Source organism: Epargyreus clarus, unplaced genomic scaffold (genome assembly GCF_041222505.1).
Source record: "Epargyreus clarus isolate Ecla_fem2 unplaced genomic scaffold, WU_Ecla_fem_2.2 ptg000007l, whole genome shotgun sequence".
Classification (NCBI taxonomy): domain Eukaryota; kingdom Metazoa; phylum Arthropoda; class Insecta; order Lepidoptera; family Hesperiidae; genus Epargyreus; species Epargyreus clarus.
Genome location: NW_027332215.1, coordinates 26,250,200 through 26,266,906, shown reverse-complemented (window position 1 = coordinate 26,266,906; position 16,707 = coordinate 26,250,200). Strand labels below are relative to the sequence as shown.

The 16,707-nt window shown below is 33.0% G+C and overlaps 1 protein-coding gene across 1 annotated transcript; it reads right to left on the bottom strand.

The window, feature by feature from the left end:
* Nucleotides 1-2,448: 2,448 nt before the first annotated feature.
* Nucleotides 2,449-16,015, bottom strand: LOC140743746 (large neutral amino acids transporter small subunit 1). Its single transcript, XM_073075294.1, has 10 exons — nt 15,654-16,015; nt 9,861-9,963; nt 9,665-9,780; nt 9,456-9,581; nt 8,936-9,035; nt 8,667-8,835; nt 8,098-8,298; nt 6,536-6,685; nt 5,353-5,524; nt 2,449-4,187 (listed from the first exon to the last, which is right to left on the bottom strand). The coding sequence occupies exons 1-10, from the start codon at nt 15,865-15,867 to the stop codon at nt 4,126-4,128; spliced, it is 1,413 nt and encodes a 470-aa protein (XP_072931395.1). The 5' UTR covers nt 15,868-16,015; the 3' UTR covers nt 2,449-4,125.
* Nucleotides 16,016-16,707: the final 692 nt, after the last annotated feature.

Here is a 16,707-nt window from a genome sequence, read left to right as displayed (position 1 = left end):
CCGTTTCAGCTTAGTCCCCGGGGGTAGTGGCGCATCGGTGGCCGACCTCAGATAGGAATATCTAACCCTATCTGGGGTTGATTACATATGTCCATGAACGGCAGTAGCCACTTACGATCAAGTGGACTGCATGCTAATTATACTAGGTGGCCAAATTAAAACAACGTAAGACGTAGTTTAGAAAGACACAGTTTATAAGTAGTCATACTACTATTTGCTCTAACTCATTTCTGTCATAACATAGAATTCCATAAAACATTTATAATAAACAATATTTATAAAGCGTAAATTGTATAAATTAAAAATTTAATCAAAGAGATTTTGTAATCAGATCATTATGACGCTCGTATGCGTTATATAAAGTTATAGAACATAATGATAATGACAAAAATAGAGGCAGTTGTATAAAATGAAAAGTTAAGTAAAAATCTAATCAATCTAATAATCTAATAATATAAAAATATACATAAATGTTTATAAATAAATAAATCACTTTTGAGCGATTAATACTTATTGCAGGGAAATTATATTCGATTAGGAATTGCCTAGAAATAAATTTTCTTTGAGATTATTAGCGTAGGTAGGTACATATGCAATAATATGCGAAGTTCATATATTATGTAAAATACGTAAATTAGGTGATACATACTTTTAGAAGATCATACTATTTCCAATACAACTATAACATTAAAACATATTGCACCATTATATCAATAACAATCAAATAGTGAACTTACGTAAGTAAATTGTTTTACAGGACGATAAAATAGAGAAACCTCAATAAGGAAATATGTATCTATACGTAGTTATATGAATGTGTGAACTTGTAATTCTATAACTATTCAAATGCACGTTTTTAAAATTTTGAGTCAAATAAATGCCTTATTGACGTTATTGAAATCGTATACAACAGGTAATTAAACTTATATCAATAAACGTAAAATAATTATAAAGTACCTTAGAAGTTTCCTAGAATGATATGTCCTTCAAATCTTTATGTAGAAGGACCCTTGCGATTTTGCTTTATTCAGATTTAAAACAGTATTGTTTCATATCGATTTCGTATAATTTTATTTTATCAGATGAAATAATTCGATAAAAATCTGTTCAATACAAAAATCTAAATTCAGAAAAAAAATGTTTTTAGAAAAAACCAAGTTGTATTCACCCATTCATCGTTACGTTATACCGTTATAATGTTATACCACTAATATTGGACGCCAAAATATCGAGATTCACAAACTATTCGACAACCTTGTTGGGATTATTTGGGTTGGAATATTGCTTAGTAGACATCGCTATAGCAATATGTAATACATTCTGGAAAGTTTAATCTTGAATTTGGCAGTGTAACCTGAAGGCCACGTACCGCAACGCTGAAAGCAAATTTGCTTAGCGCTGCGAGCGTCAACGTGGAGCGTTAAAACAAACGTGTGTCCGATCAGACGAGGCCACGAAAATGCGATTCAAATTATAACGAAAGATGCTGAAATTTGCTTCAAATTGAAATAATGCTTGAAAGCAATAAACGTTTGGCTATGTTTCATTGTTTTGATAGCCTTACGAAGAAGGCACGAAGAGGCCTCTTTGCCCATCAGGGGTTCCAAAATAATTGCCAATGCATTATAGTGTTAGCAATATTTAACTTGACTTGTTGCAAGTTATGACGGAATAGGTTAGGTAGCTTTAGTTAAATATCATCAGTATGAAATTGAAATCGCTCTACAAACACAGAAAAAAAACACAAACATTATAAGAAATTGATAACAAAACAAAGTGGAAAAATCTTACAAACCTACAAATAATAATAATTATACTGATACCAACGTTGAGAAGTAACTTTGTTACAGAATATTCATTCTAGGATTCCCTAAGAATGTTTTGCAATCATAGACACTAATATAATTTAAAATAAATAATAGTTTAAAAAAACTAAAAAAATACACTTTATAGAAAATACAACTAAAAAATAGAAATTATTTTTTTTTAAATTTGAATTAAGAATAGTGTAAATAAGATGAAAATATTTTTTATTGTAAAAAAAGCGTGGGGTGCATAGTGTCAATAGTTATAAATATTTTACTGATAGATATTGAGTAGTAGGATTATCATTTTGATAATATCTTAAAAAGCAGGTCAGGTCAGGTCAGGTCAGGTCAGGTTAGGTTAGGTGATCGGCGCGCCTGGTAGATTCCTTTATTGGTCTTAACGCAGACCTTCCGGGTCTCAGGAAAACAAAAATCGCTGATCCTGATTATCCTAGTAAGGATAACGGGTCAGAATGTTTGAAATATTGAATTGTCATCGGACCTTAATAAGTATGCCAAATTTCGAGTTAATCCGACGTTTTGAAGGGGGTTAAAATCATGTTCAAAGATTCCGTTACATACTAACATACCAACATACCAACATACATACGTCTGAAGCTAATAAAAGCGTATTAATATGTACATTTTTTCCTTTGGTAACTTATTAAAGCATCTTTTGAGTCTTTAGAGATTTACTTCATTCGTAGATTAGTAAAGATTACTCACTCCTAACAAGGAAATGTAGCCAATTTTGACAATTGATTTTGTTACTGTCATCTATTTTCGTGTTTGAAAAATATTAAAAAATGTAGTTTTTAGATCACTTATCTACGAATGAAACCATATTTCTCCGCACTTTTTCTTAGATTTCCTGTTTTTGCACCACTTAACCGCGCATGTCAGCATTGTTCCGCGTAAATTACACCATGACAGCCATTAAATGGCTGAAAGAATTGTCGGCCGTTTTAGCCATTTAATAGCCACTAATGAAGCCTCCTTCAATTACAAGGCGGTGTCTTATCTGTGATTTCATTATTCAACTTTACGCGAAGAACTATTATTACAGTAAACAAACTTGCTTCTCAAAGTTGATACGCGTATTGCAAACTATTCGAATTCGAACTGCGTTAAAATTTGTACTTCAGTGTCTATGCTATAAAGTATTGTTGCGCTTTACATAGTTTTCTTACTACAAAAAACCTAATACTAAGAAATGTTCGAATTCTGTTTCAACAATCTTGATTAGATTCGTATGAAACCCTCACCTATGTTTCTAAACGAAAAACTCGAAAAGTTTTCAACGAATTGATTTAAAAAGAAAATTAGACGGTGCGTTATTAAACGAGTGTTTTTATAATTTTTTAAGAATTTTCAACGAAAACTGTCTGATGTTAAGCCTATAATCTAAATAAGCCAGAGAGAAGCACGGCCACACCCGTGGCTAGTAATTATATATACAAATGCTTACCATTTCGTTAACATTTATTTATATATTCTTTTATAATTATACAATAAGGCATAGGTAGTTATACAGATCCTAAATCTTAAACTTTACAAATATTCGACATTAGTAATAAAAAATAGGTAACAATGAAATGCAAGAGAGCCTCTAGGGGAATTCAATCATAAGTATTGAATAAGTATATAAGTATTACTCTAAAATTACTTCCAAAACATAATATAATTTTCGACCATAATCGAGATAGTGTCTGTAGATACAGTTGCTTGTGTCAAATTTATTCTAAAACGCAAATTCCAAAAATTATCAAAATATCATTTGAAAAAGACGCTATTAATGGTGGCAAGGTCAAAAATGTGTGTCACAGTTATAGAAACTAGTGACTTTAGTCCATTAACCAATTTATATAAACAGCTAGAATTTAGCGCAGATATTCACGATTTTAGAAAGTGTCTTATCATAAACCCAACTAAATGTGTTTGGACACTTTCAAAAATTATCCACTTTCTATTCCAACGTCATCAGTCAGGTAGTATGATTTCACATAGGTACTAGTCTTATAGATGAGAAAATCTAGAACTGAACCAAACGGCTAGATATCCAGCTTCCAGAGTGACTTTAAATCAGTTTTACTTTAAGCTAGATAATATTACCAAAGTTATGTAAGTTATTTCTTATCACCAAACTCAGAACTCTTGCGTAAAAACTACCGGCTATATGCACCTACCGTATTCATAATCATGAACAATATACCGTAGCGGACGCGATTATATTCATTCAGAGTAACACTTGTAACCTTATTATAAATGGTTTTCATATTTACACATTTATGTAGTTAAATACTTTTGTTTGGAAAGGTCATTCTTCTTTGTCCTCAACAGTAGAGTAGAACAGCTTTTGACACACGTGTGTAAATTTTGCTGCAAAATAACATATAAAATAAACAAAAACTCAAAAGAAAACCGAAAATTGCCGCGGTGAACCTAAAAACGAATTGTAACAAACTAAATGGTGTACATATTATAATAGCCACGAATATTATTAACGTAACATGTCAATAATGTTTGTACATAATTATTCAAAAGAGATTTCTATACGTGACACGGCGTAAAATGGTTTATTATATCTTACATAATTGCTAACTTAATATTGTTTCACAAAAATTTAAATTACATGCAATGCTTGACGTCGATATAGTTATTATCTAGACAGATAAACTAAATTAGACGGGATAAATCGAATAAGAAACAATATTTGAGTAACTTGAACGTCGCAAACAAGAATATGGCAAGAAATAAATAATTTATTACTGCTACGGAATAATATCTGCAGGAAAATGGTTAAAATAATTGGACCAGACAATTACAATTACATTATTTAGTAAAACCGTTACGGTTTGATATTTTAATTTAATGTGAATGCGACGCAATTAGGTACTCAATATTCTTTTCAAAGGTGGTGCCATCTACACACAGATGCTACTATCCTCTTTAGGAGCCTCAGAAAAGTCACGATTGATACTATTAAGTTAATTAAGTAATTATTATGATTAATAATTCCTATAGAGGAAAAGATAAAAAAATACATGAGACATAATAAAAATTGTATTAAATTTTATTTAAATTAATGACCAGTGAAAGTATCCTCATCAATAACCCATTACTGTCCCACTGCTGGGCACGGGTCCCCTCTCATAATGAGAAGAATTAGGCCATAGTCCACCGCGCTGACCAAGTGCGTATTGGTAGACTTCACATACCTTTGTGATTTTTTTTTATAAAACTCTCAGGTATGCAGGTTTCCTCACGATGTTTTCCTTTGCCGTTTAGAAAGTGATAATCAATTTCTAATACGCGCATAAACTTGATAAATCAGAGGTACGCACCTCTGATTTATCCTGGGATTTGAACCTCGGACCCCTCGAACGAGTTCTTAACCACTAGGCTATCACTGCTTTTAAGTATCCCAATTATCATAAATAATAATATAATATCAGTTTCAATCGTGACATTTCTGTCCAAGACCGGCCGCCACGACATCCAACACCAAACAGAGCCACTAGAGAATTGTTACTGGCATACTCACTCGCGAACCGTCGCATGAACTGGGGCGTGTGAACAACGAACACATAGTACACGGGGATACCGGCGCAGGTCATGAGGGCGCCCGCGAGCACCGCCACCGGCTCGCTCACCACCGGCACCACCAACAACACCGCGCACACCAACACGAACACCACCGGCATCCAGATGGCCACCTGCGGAACAACGCCAAAACTACATGCTGACACCATATATTAGTAAAGATTACTCACTCCTAACAAGAAAATGTACCCAGTTTTGAGAATTGGAATAGTTGCGTAAAAACGTTTTGCCACGTCTCCGTCCCTAAAATATTTGAAATAATTATTTATTTATTACGTAAATTATGCAGTATTAGCTATTTATTCGTAAATTTTCTCTAAAAATGTTTTTATTTGTCAAGAATTCAAAAAAAGAACTTACTAATAAGCCGAGTGTAGCTTCATTCGATTTCAAGGCGGCGAAGTATCTTTACTAATCTATGGCTGACACGAACATCGAAAATAGTGACGTTACTTTGTTAAAGGGTTTTACAAACCAACGTCAGTTAGGGTACATAACAAAGTTACAATTTCCAAAGCGACAAGCACTTGATTAAAAAAATTACGAAACATTTCATTGTTTTACACAACATACCTTTAGAAATAAAAACTACTCATTGTTTCATCAGTTCTATGGTGGTGTGTATATAATATCTAATTAGTTTTAGAAATAGAAAACGTAAAAAAAGTGAATAAAATAAGACAACAAAAATTAAGGGACCAAAAACAGCATATTCTCAAAGAGTGTCTAATTGTAGATTCGACTGAGGTGAATACTCGACATGTGTGCATAGTAAAGAAACAGTAAACTTATTGATAGAGTCATAGATTAGTAAATATTACTCACTCCTAACAACAAAATGTAACCAGTTTTCACAATTGAAATTGTCACTGTCATCTATTTTCGTGTTTAAAAAATATTTAAAAAATGTAGTTTTTAGAGCATTTACTAACGAAACGATAGTTCTCCGTACTTTTTCTTCGAGTTCATGTTTTTGCACCACTTAACTGCACATGTCGACATTGTTCCGCGTAAATTACACCATGACATCCATTAAATAGCTGACACATTGTCAGCCACTTAATGGCTTACTTCAATTACAAGGCGGTGAGATATCTATACCTATCTATGGATAAAGTATTTACCTTGATCGGGCGGACCAGTTCGGGTTGAGAGTAACGTAGCCAGAGGACGGCGCTGCAGCTCAGCGTGGTGAAGAACGACTCCACGACGGTGCAGTACGTGATCAGCGACGTCAGGTTGCTCGGCATCAGCATTATTAGCGAGATTATCATCTGGTATGCGATGAAGAAAAACCTTGAAGCTATTCACTTTGCTTGTAAAACAATCAAAGTGTGAAATAGCCAATTCGATATTAGAGTGCGTTTAGAATTGATAAGACTGTGATCCGACTGCAGCGACACTATCGTTATAATTTCTTTGTTATTAATATTGTATTGGCATGGCTTTGTTATAGTTAAGAATGCTAACATAACACTGCAACGAATCTGTAATTAAGTTCAGGATACTCCAGTTTGGACTCCTATAGAAAGGAGGAAATACGTCAGTCTATAAAACAAATTCATTATTTATTTAATAGCAGATGGAATACATAATATTTGTTATGTGTATTACATGAAATTTGTGTATGAAATAGGGCAGTATCCACTGTTGATTTTTATCGTTTTGTAAGGTTTTGTTCTTATCCGTTTGTGGTATAGGTCAGGAAGTGGGCTGTACGTAAAGAGATTTATGTTAATACTGATGTAATGAATATTTTACATTAAAACGAAGGAAACTACGAACAAACACTATTACGATCCAATCGAGTATTAAATTTGTTATTATGGATCAAGTTGGTTACACATATTAAGATATTAAATTTGGTTAGGCTTTTTGAAACCAACGTACAAATCTGAAATGAAGTGTAGTTCATTAAAATTCATGTCGGCGATATCGCGATAACCCATGCAAACATTTCACGGCTGCAGAATTTAAAGAACGAAGTTATATAAAGAGTGTTTAGATTTCTATGCTAACTCCTTAACAAAGATACAATAGACATAATCTTTGTGTCAATGAATTATCACCTTTTACATAGTTGTGAGAAAAAACATTTACATAAAACATGTACCTATGAAATAAAGATTTTTCCTTACAAAGATTTTAATTAATCACGTGTGTCTACGTGTACGTGTGCATACGCTTATCTCCGTGACCGCCCAACCGATTTCAATAAATTGTGTTTGTTTAGAGTGTGATTTTAATATGAAAGAAGCTAGATATTTTTAGACGCGATAGGGGCACCTGATGTGTATATGGTCTTACGTCTTAAAAAAAATCAGGATAATGTCCCTTGGGCCACATAGAGCCACAACATTTCCGGGAGTCATAAATTGAAAAACTTGTTTTTATGCGTTTGACATAACACGCGAGTACGTAGTCCACCTCGTAAGGAGTCACTGCCACCCACGTAAATCCCGAACTGTAACCAACTTCATATATAAAGAAAGGTTCTATTTAAAATCTATTAAAGATGCGTTGCAACTCCTCAGGACTAATATAGTCGCTTCACATGTGAATACGCCAGCAGCCAAAACGCAAGTACTGCGTCAAGTTAGAAAAAGGAGTGGTGGTGGTGCCGGTCGAACTGTACTTGTTCTACAACTTCACTAAACCGCTTAATGTGATGTTAACAACAACTTACCAAGAACACAAGCGAAGGCATCGGCGACATACACCTAACGTTGATGTGAGCCAGCAGCTCGGGCATGTGTCCGTTGCGAGCGCCCGCGAAGCACATCCGCGACGAGGTCATGATGTGCACGGACAGCCCGCCCACTATCGCTATGGCCACCAGCGTCGGCATCACCCACTTAATCCAGCCCAAGGCTATCAACGCAAAGTCCTGTAACAAACGAATAGTAGGTAGGTAATAACTCGATAATAGTCGATACTCGATAATAATCACATCGTAAGCTAAAAAACTTTATAGAAATAGTCATAAGTAAAAACAAATTAATTACATTTGTAAAAATAATAATAAGCACAGCAGCCAGCAGTGACAGCATAATGATTACGAACCTCTAACTTTTCGATTTTATTTTCGTATTAGAAATTATTTATCACACGCTTTAACAGAAAGCATAATCTACTAATCCACACTATTTTCTTTAATGAGTCTTCTATGTCCAGTTAAGAAACATAAATGGGTAGATGATAATTTTAAATATATGTGTAGGAGACAAATAGATAACTTAATTTTAGGGAACTCACCACTGCAATAGCATCAGTTGCCATCACACCGACCGGGCCCAGGACGGCGAGATACGCCACATTTGCCAACACATAAATACCAGTCACAAGTGGCAGTGACACGTAAATCGCACGGGGCAAGTTTACATATGGGTTCCGGAGCTCTTCCGTCATGAAGTTCAGATAATTCCTACGACAGACAAGTATTGTACGTTGTACGATACATTAATATTACTGATTACTTGTAAGTAATTATTATCAGAAGACTCGAGAGTAAAAGTAATGCTTACCATCCAGAATAGGAAAATATGCCAGAATAGAAAGCCACGGACCAATCGCTGACTGACAATTTAGTTCCAGACCATCCGTTTTCAAAGTTGTCAATGCCTCCTATATCCACAAAGAAAGTAATTATACGATTGAGTAATAAAAAACGATAACATCAAAATAAAATATTTTAGGCTAAGAACTCACGGAGTGATTAGTCACGTTCGCGATCAGCGGCGATGCCGCAACACGCTCATGGTGCGTTTTATAGCTGCGGTACGAGTATATGCGGTTCGGCTGCGGCTTCCGCTGAATCGGGTGGCCAACTTATATCCTTTTGCTTCCTCTTCGATTGCAATCGTATTCCACAGAGTTTGCTGGGCCCTGCCGTAACCGCAGCGACTACATAATCGCACAAAAAGACGGTCTCGTAAGTTGTAAAATAAATCAACTATTCTGTTTCCGTGTGGCGGGTTCAGTTGAAAACCGATCCATGAATTCTTAGCCTGAAATGCTATTCTATTAATATATGTATATGAGTACCTTTAGCCATCCAGATGACTCCGCCAGCGATGATAATACACAAAGCCGCAATTTTCGTGAACATGAACACATTCTGCAACTTGGTAGTAAACTTTACGTTGTAAGCGTTCACGAATGTTAGAAGACCTACGAAAATCAACTTAGTGAAACAACGAAATAATAGAAAATAACATCTACAGATAAATTTGAAATTATTAAAAAATACTTACATATAGTTGCAGCTGCAACTAATTTTTTAGCCATAGGATCATTGCTGCAACTTGGGAACATTGGCTCGAGAAGATTACTAGCAAACGTTAGCGCCATTATAGCGTTTGTACTGGGCCTGGGAAAGTATATTAAATATAAGACACAAGCGGATACTTAACAATTGATATTTAAATACTTTCATATTCTAGTACATACACGAAAACCATGTTCGCATCCCATAGGTACAAAAAAGCTGGTAAAGGGCCGAAGGCTTTGTTGATATAGTGGTAGTCGCCACCACTTTGAGCCAGTGCGGTACCTGCAAGTGGAGAAATATACTAAAATTCTGTTACATACGTATGGTTAATAGTATATGGTATTTTATGGTGAAAGAAACGAATTCTCATTTTTCCACTTAGGTACTATGCTTGACATTCGTTTTATTAAAATTACAAATTTCGAGGCATTTTTTTTTCAGTTAAATTTTTTATTGATACCGATTTTCATTAAAATCAGTGATCGGTAAATCGAATCCGATGCATACAAAGGATACTTTTTGCGTCAGTTTCTTTTGTATCTGTCACTTTCCATCACCAGTCAATACTAACTTGTGTAAAATAAGTTTACTATGTGCCATTAGATGAAAAATATTGCTATCACTATCATGAATGTTGAGGGCTTGAAAAATTCCAAGTAATTAAATTCCAAGGACAGACTAATAACTTCGAACTAATTAACCATCTCGTTGCCCCATCTTCGTTTGTGAGTAATTAAAGACTATGTTCATAAGTTAAAGTGTGTGAGAACTTATTTGTCGGACTCAATAGAAATATCTTACTGTTACATCATATGTGTGTCGTATCTACCTTTGTCATGAAGTTAAAAATAAAATTGATGGGAGCAGCAAACTATGTACAAGTACACCCAGAGGTAGATTAGATTCGTTTTGTACCCTTGAACATAAAGTCAGTTTGCCTAAGTTAGTCATTCTATATGATTCTAATTAAAATCATTAGACAAATCTGACAAATCTGATACTTTTAACGTATCAGAGATCACTTGCAAGCTTTGCACATATACACCTATTTTTTTTTACAAATCTCGCATAGCAATATTCACATCACAATATTTCATGTAAACATATCGCAATTTTTTTTGCAATTTGTAACAAAAAATATTATGATTTTTTTTTGCAAAAAACATAAACAATATTTATTATGTTTATGTGTGTCCATTTCGACATTTCTATATAATACAGATTAGGAGTAACCAACTTTATAATATCCAAGATCTACTATTTGCAAATTTATTTCTCTGCCCTCTTGAAAATTCGGTTGGTGAAAAAAGTTGTTCTAATAATAAAATTGGCAAGATAATTGACATAAAACTAGGGCACAAAATGACAATTCTATAGTTAGAATTGTGTAGTATGACCTACAATAGCCAATGACTGTATTAGTGTGTAGCAATAGTATACTATTCTCATACATAAATAATAATAATAATAAGAATAATACTAAATTTTAAGAAATAATCAAAAACCAAATATAAAGTGATAAACAAATGTTTAAAATATCAGTATTAGTACAGGATCCCTAGTATAGTTTTCATCATTTATTAATAACAAGCTGATTTTTCGTGAGTAGCTTCGTTTCGACAAGACGCCCAACATTTTTCCTTACAGCAATGTTGGTAAATGGTAGCTTGATGGGGCAGCAAGGATAAAATATGTTGACCGGACGAATTCTAAAAATTTATTACTAACCAAATTTTTCTTTGTTAATTATCAAGATAATTATTTAAATAACGTGAAAAAATATTTGTCCTACAAAATATAAGGTTTTTATTAAGGCGTCCCCACTCTCCAACATGTATCATAAACAAGGTCATGAAAAATAATTACTAACCAGCTGATATTTTTTTTATTGGCTGTCTACCATTTACATAGTCTACCATGCACATTGTCCTACAAATTACATGGTATGTCATCTCGGACCTACACTTAAAAGTTGTAGTACTAATACTTAATGTAAAAATAATTAGTATCAAGCTGAGTGTTCCAGAATAGCTTCGTTTCAATGAGACGCCCAACAAATTCTCGTAAGAAAGTTCTCGATTGTGGTTTATAACTAAAATAATAGGGATGAAATATGTTGATTTGACGAATCAAAAAAAAATATTACTAACCGAATTTTTTTTTATTAATTATCGAGACAATTATCTAAATAACGTGAAAAAATATTTGTCCTACAAAATATAAGGTTTTTTTTAAGGCGTCCCCCGTCTCCAACATGTATCATAAACAAGGTCATGAAAAATAATTACTAACCAGCTGATTTTTTTTTTATTAGCTGTCTAACATTTACACAGCTTACTACCCACATTGTCCTACAAATTGCGAAGTACGTTATTCCAGTCCGCCAGTTTTATAGTTTATTTATATTATATTATAGTTAAATTACAAATCTTGTAGGATTAATAAAAGTTACCCTTTTTTTTGTAGGACATTGTTTTATTTAGATAAAAATTATATTATCCTATGACGTGATACCTTTGTCCTACAGTTACTAATAAAAAAAATAATCCTGCGGAATTAACATCTTTTCAGCGTAGGTCCGAGATGACATACCATGCAATTTGTAGGACAATGTGCATGGTAGACTATGTAAATGGTAGACAGCCAATAAAAAAAAAATCAGCTGGTTAGTAATTATTTTTCATGACCTTGTTTATGATACATGTTGGAGAGGGGGGACGCCTTAATAAAAACCTTATATTTTGTAGGACAAATATTTTTTCACGTTATTTAAATAATTATCTTGATAATTAACAAAGAAAAATTTGGTTAGTAATAAATTTTTAGAATTCGTCCGGTCAACATATTTTATCCTTGCTGCCCCATCAAGCTACCATTTACCAACATTGCTGTAAGGAAAAATGTTGGGCGTCTTGTCGAAACGAAGCTACTCACGAAAAATCAGCTTGTTAGTAATAAATGATGAAAACTATACTAGGGATCCTGTACCATATGTTGAACGTAAACAAAACAATATTAATAACAAAACAATGAAACTAAGAATGTATGTATATTTTATAATATAAATGTATGGAATAAAGGGCTTTTTTATTTTATTTTATATTATTCTAAACTAATTATTAGTGTACATTCTTAAAATTCACTTTAAAATTTTATGTTTTGTCATTATCGATAAAAACTCGAGTCCACCAAGTACTAGAGTTTAACATAATGTTGGATATGTATATTGTCTTCATAGGAGATTTGATATCTATACAATATTTCTTAATGACTTATACTTGTTGCAAAAGCCTATGAAAGAAAATTATATAAACTGTTAAATAAATTTCATGTAATACATATTTCAATGTTAAAGATTTGAAACTAAATTCTTAATGCTGATAAGACATGATATTAGTGTATATAAAATTAAAAACAAGGCTGTGGCTATTTGTAGTAAAGTAGGAATGGCTTAACTGTACTTTATGACCCATCAAATTTTGAGTTGTGAGTAGAGATGGGCAAAGAACCCGGTTTAAACCCTGTGCAGGGTTTAAACCCAATAAATACCCGTTTATTTCCTCCCACTGGGTATTTATCTGGGTGTTTATAAAATGAGTTAATAAAATCTACACAAAGCTTTTAAAATAGTTCAAATGTTTATTTAATAGATATACTATAGGTTTTTACTGTATTTCTAATGTTTTTACATTTTTAAATATTACATTTTTAGGGGTTCATCTATTTTTATTACATTTTTATTTTTTAATTATTATTTGTTTGACGAAACAAATAGCGCACAACTAAAACAAATAAATATACCTCTCGTATACTATTGCACAGGTGGTGGGGGAATATGGGCATATAATATAAAATGTAATTCTTACGTAATATCTTAATAATTATAGCTTTAAGAAAAAAAAATATAAACATTATTTTATAAAAAAAATTAAGTGCTACAACTTTGGTTCAAGGTACTTTTCGATAAAATTTACCGTTTTCGAGAAAAATCCAGAAACCCGAAAATTTTGACGTTTGACCCCGAATAAGTGCCGACACACACATCGATGAGGACTTTTGGAACTTTACTTGTGATGGTAAACCCAAGGTCTCTACGGAAATTTAGCTTTATGTTATTTGATTACTATTTTTATGTCTAAATTAACCGGACTATAAAAACTCTTCTATCAAAATGTTTCAATGTCATTTTCTGTAAATTAAGTAGAAAAAAGTTAAAAAAAGTCTTCCCAAAGTTTAATCTATTATTGTTATTATCTTTGTTATTTTTGGTTTAACGACAAAAAGTTATAGAACTAAAATTATAGATAAATCAATTTGAAACCATAATTGTTCTTACTAAATTTCTGTGCGACAAATAGTTTGCCTGGTAGAGCGTAAAAACGCTTTGTGTCCCTTTTTTCAAGATGGCGGTCGAGGGACAACAGTTGGGACTCCACAAATTAGGATTTAACTGTACACTAAGCCCTTTACACTAATCATTGACATCTATAAAATAAAATTGGGTCTTCGAAAATTGCAACCCAAATGTAACACATCCGAATGGACTATAACATGACTATAACAGCGTAGTTAAATGAAATATGTGCTTTTAGAGTGCATATTTAGTGAATTGTTTACAATATTATTTTAAAAATGATATTACACGAAGAAAATAAAAATATGAATGACAATAGTTTACACCCGCTGTTTGGGTGTTTATTTGGGTTTAAACCCTATTTCACCCAAAATACCCGGTTTAAACCCGTATCCACCCATTGGGTTTAAACCCTCTGCCCATCTCTAGTTGTGAGTGTTATAGGTGGGTACCCCTCGTACAGGAGCATTCCCTGTGAATATGAAATTATAATATGGAAGGAAGAAATATGGAATAGAACTGGTTGGTTATACATCGGAACCCCGCAAAGCGGGGTTCCGTTGACCTTAGTATACTAAAATTCTAGGTTTAAATTGGATAAATTGTGTAAATTATATAGAATTGGTTGGTTAGGTTCTGATCAGATGGTATAATCAATAGCAAAAAATAGGAACCCCGCGAAGCAGGGTTCCGTCGACCTTAATATACTCAAACATTTATTAAAACAACATTTACACACAAATTAAATAAAACATTAACAAAGAAGGGGGGTTTCCACAGGGCAAGTTACTATGACCTCCCAAAAATCAACATCAAATTTGACGGGTCATAAAGTAAAGTTTTACCGTAGAAATCTTTACAACAGTCTTTCTACACAACAATTTATTAGCAAAGCTTTACATAGAGTTTTGTTATTGTAGACAAAAAAAATCCATAATAAACATTTTCCATATAAAAACTATACTATTATTATAACAAAATGTTTTAGATATTTACAGTGCATAATTATAATTATGGACTTTTTAAAAATGTAACTTTAATTCAAATATAATTTATACCTGGCTGCGGAGAGGTATGATGGTTTTCTACAGATGAGGTGTAATTGGATTGTAAATAATGGGTGTGACAACATACCTATGTATGCATTTTTTTAAACTAGCAGGGTTTTCTGTTTTTGTGTAATAATTGTGTGGTCACTAAACATAGTAATAATTTATGATCCATAAATCACTTTAATAAATTACAAGTCCTGAATATTTATAAACTGCTTTAGCATTAAGGCAACGGCTCAAGTATTTAACTCAATGATAATTATAGGTACCTCCATTAGACACTGTTAAGCAATATGAACAAAATATATAGTTGAAAATGCCCCCACAATATCCACCTTTTATTTTAAATAATAAAGTTGGTATATGCTTTAATAAAGAGTAAAGTATATTAAAAATAAAAAGTACCACTACATGCTTATTTTATTTTACAAAAAACATATATTTTCTTTAAAAAATATTTTAAGACTAAATTATCGCTTCGCTCAGAATCTATTATTAAATAGATCTTGAATAGTAATGTAATCTTGAATAGTTATTGCATCGTAATATAATGATATAAAACTCACCTAATTCAGCGTAAGACAAGGCTCCAAGGGTGGCCAGCGCCCCGCAGGCCACCCACACTGTAAGCGCTCCCCATACGGAACCCGTTTTTTCTAAGACCTCCTTTGGCGAAATAAAAATGCCACTGCCGAAAATAATTCCAAGGATGATCGCTACTCCCTCGAGAAGACCCAGCTGTTTTCTCATACGAACACGCGTTAGACTTTGGGAACTCATTCTTAGTACAACGCACGTTTTTATTAGATTTTAAAGCACCGATCGCGACTACACTTTATTATACACCTACTCGTAGCTATTCACGCACGGAGACACTGATTAAAATTTAAATGATTGGTTGATTAAAATAGTGGTTAAACTCTTGTCTATGACTGTTGATGTTGATTGCTCGACACAACATGACACAAGTTGACATATCCAACTCTATTTCGGCTCGCAGACCAAGATTACTGATTTATGAAGCCCCCCTCAGCTATATACCTCTACTTCTCAGCTATATACGCGAAATGTTTAAATTAATGAAATTAACTGCCAGTGTAATATGAAAAAAATATGTATTTTCCTTAATTGAGGCTTTTCCTTTAGTTTATTATATTCATTACTATAAGCAACCATATCCGATAGTGGAACAATATAGGCTGAATATTTCTTTTTCAAAATGAACTCGTTAGATTCCGGGCTAGGGAATAAGATATTTTAAAGAAGGAATGATGCAGTTTTAGTTTCTATCCAAAGGGGCCTCGTAACTGCTTTCAGCCTTTTTTCGCTAATCCTTATAGTTTCAGATTTGGCCCTGAAGGCCCATTTGAAAAATTCACCGTATATATCCAATATAGGACCTAATTTTAAAAAGTGTAAAATAGCCTCTTCCACTTAGTGTAAAATAACAAGCTACTCATAGAAAACTCTGTGAAGTTGTGAAAAAAGACGAGCTTCACATCATTGACCGCACATAGTATTTTCGTGTATACTTCTAATAATGTTTTGTGAGTGGAGTCTTGGATTTATTCTATTTTTATAACATAATCTAATCTCACAGAAGAAAACTACGTTTTATTA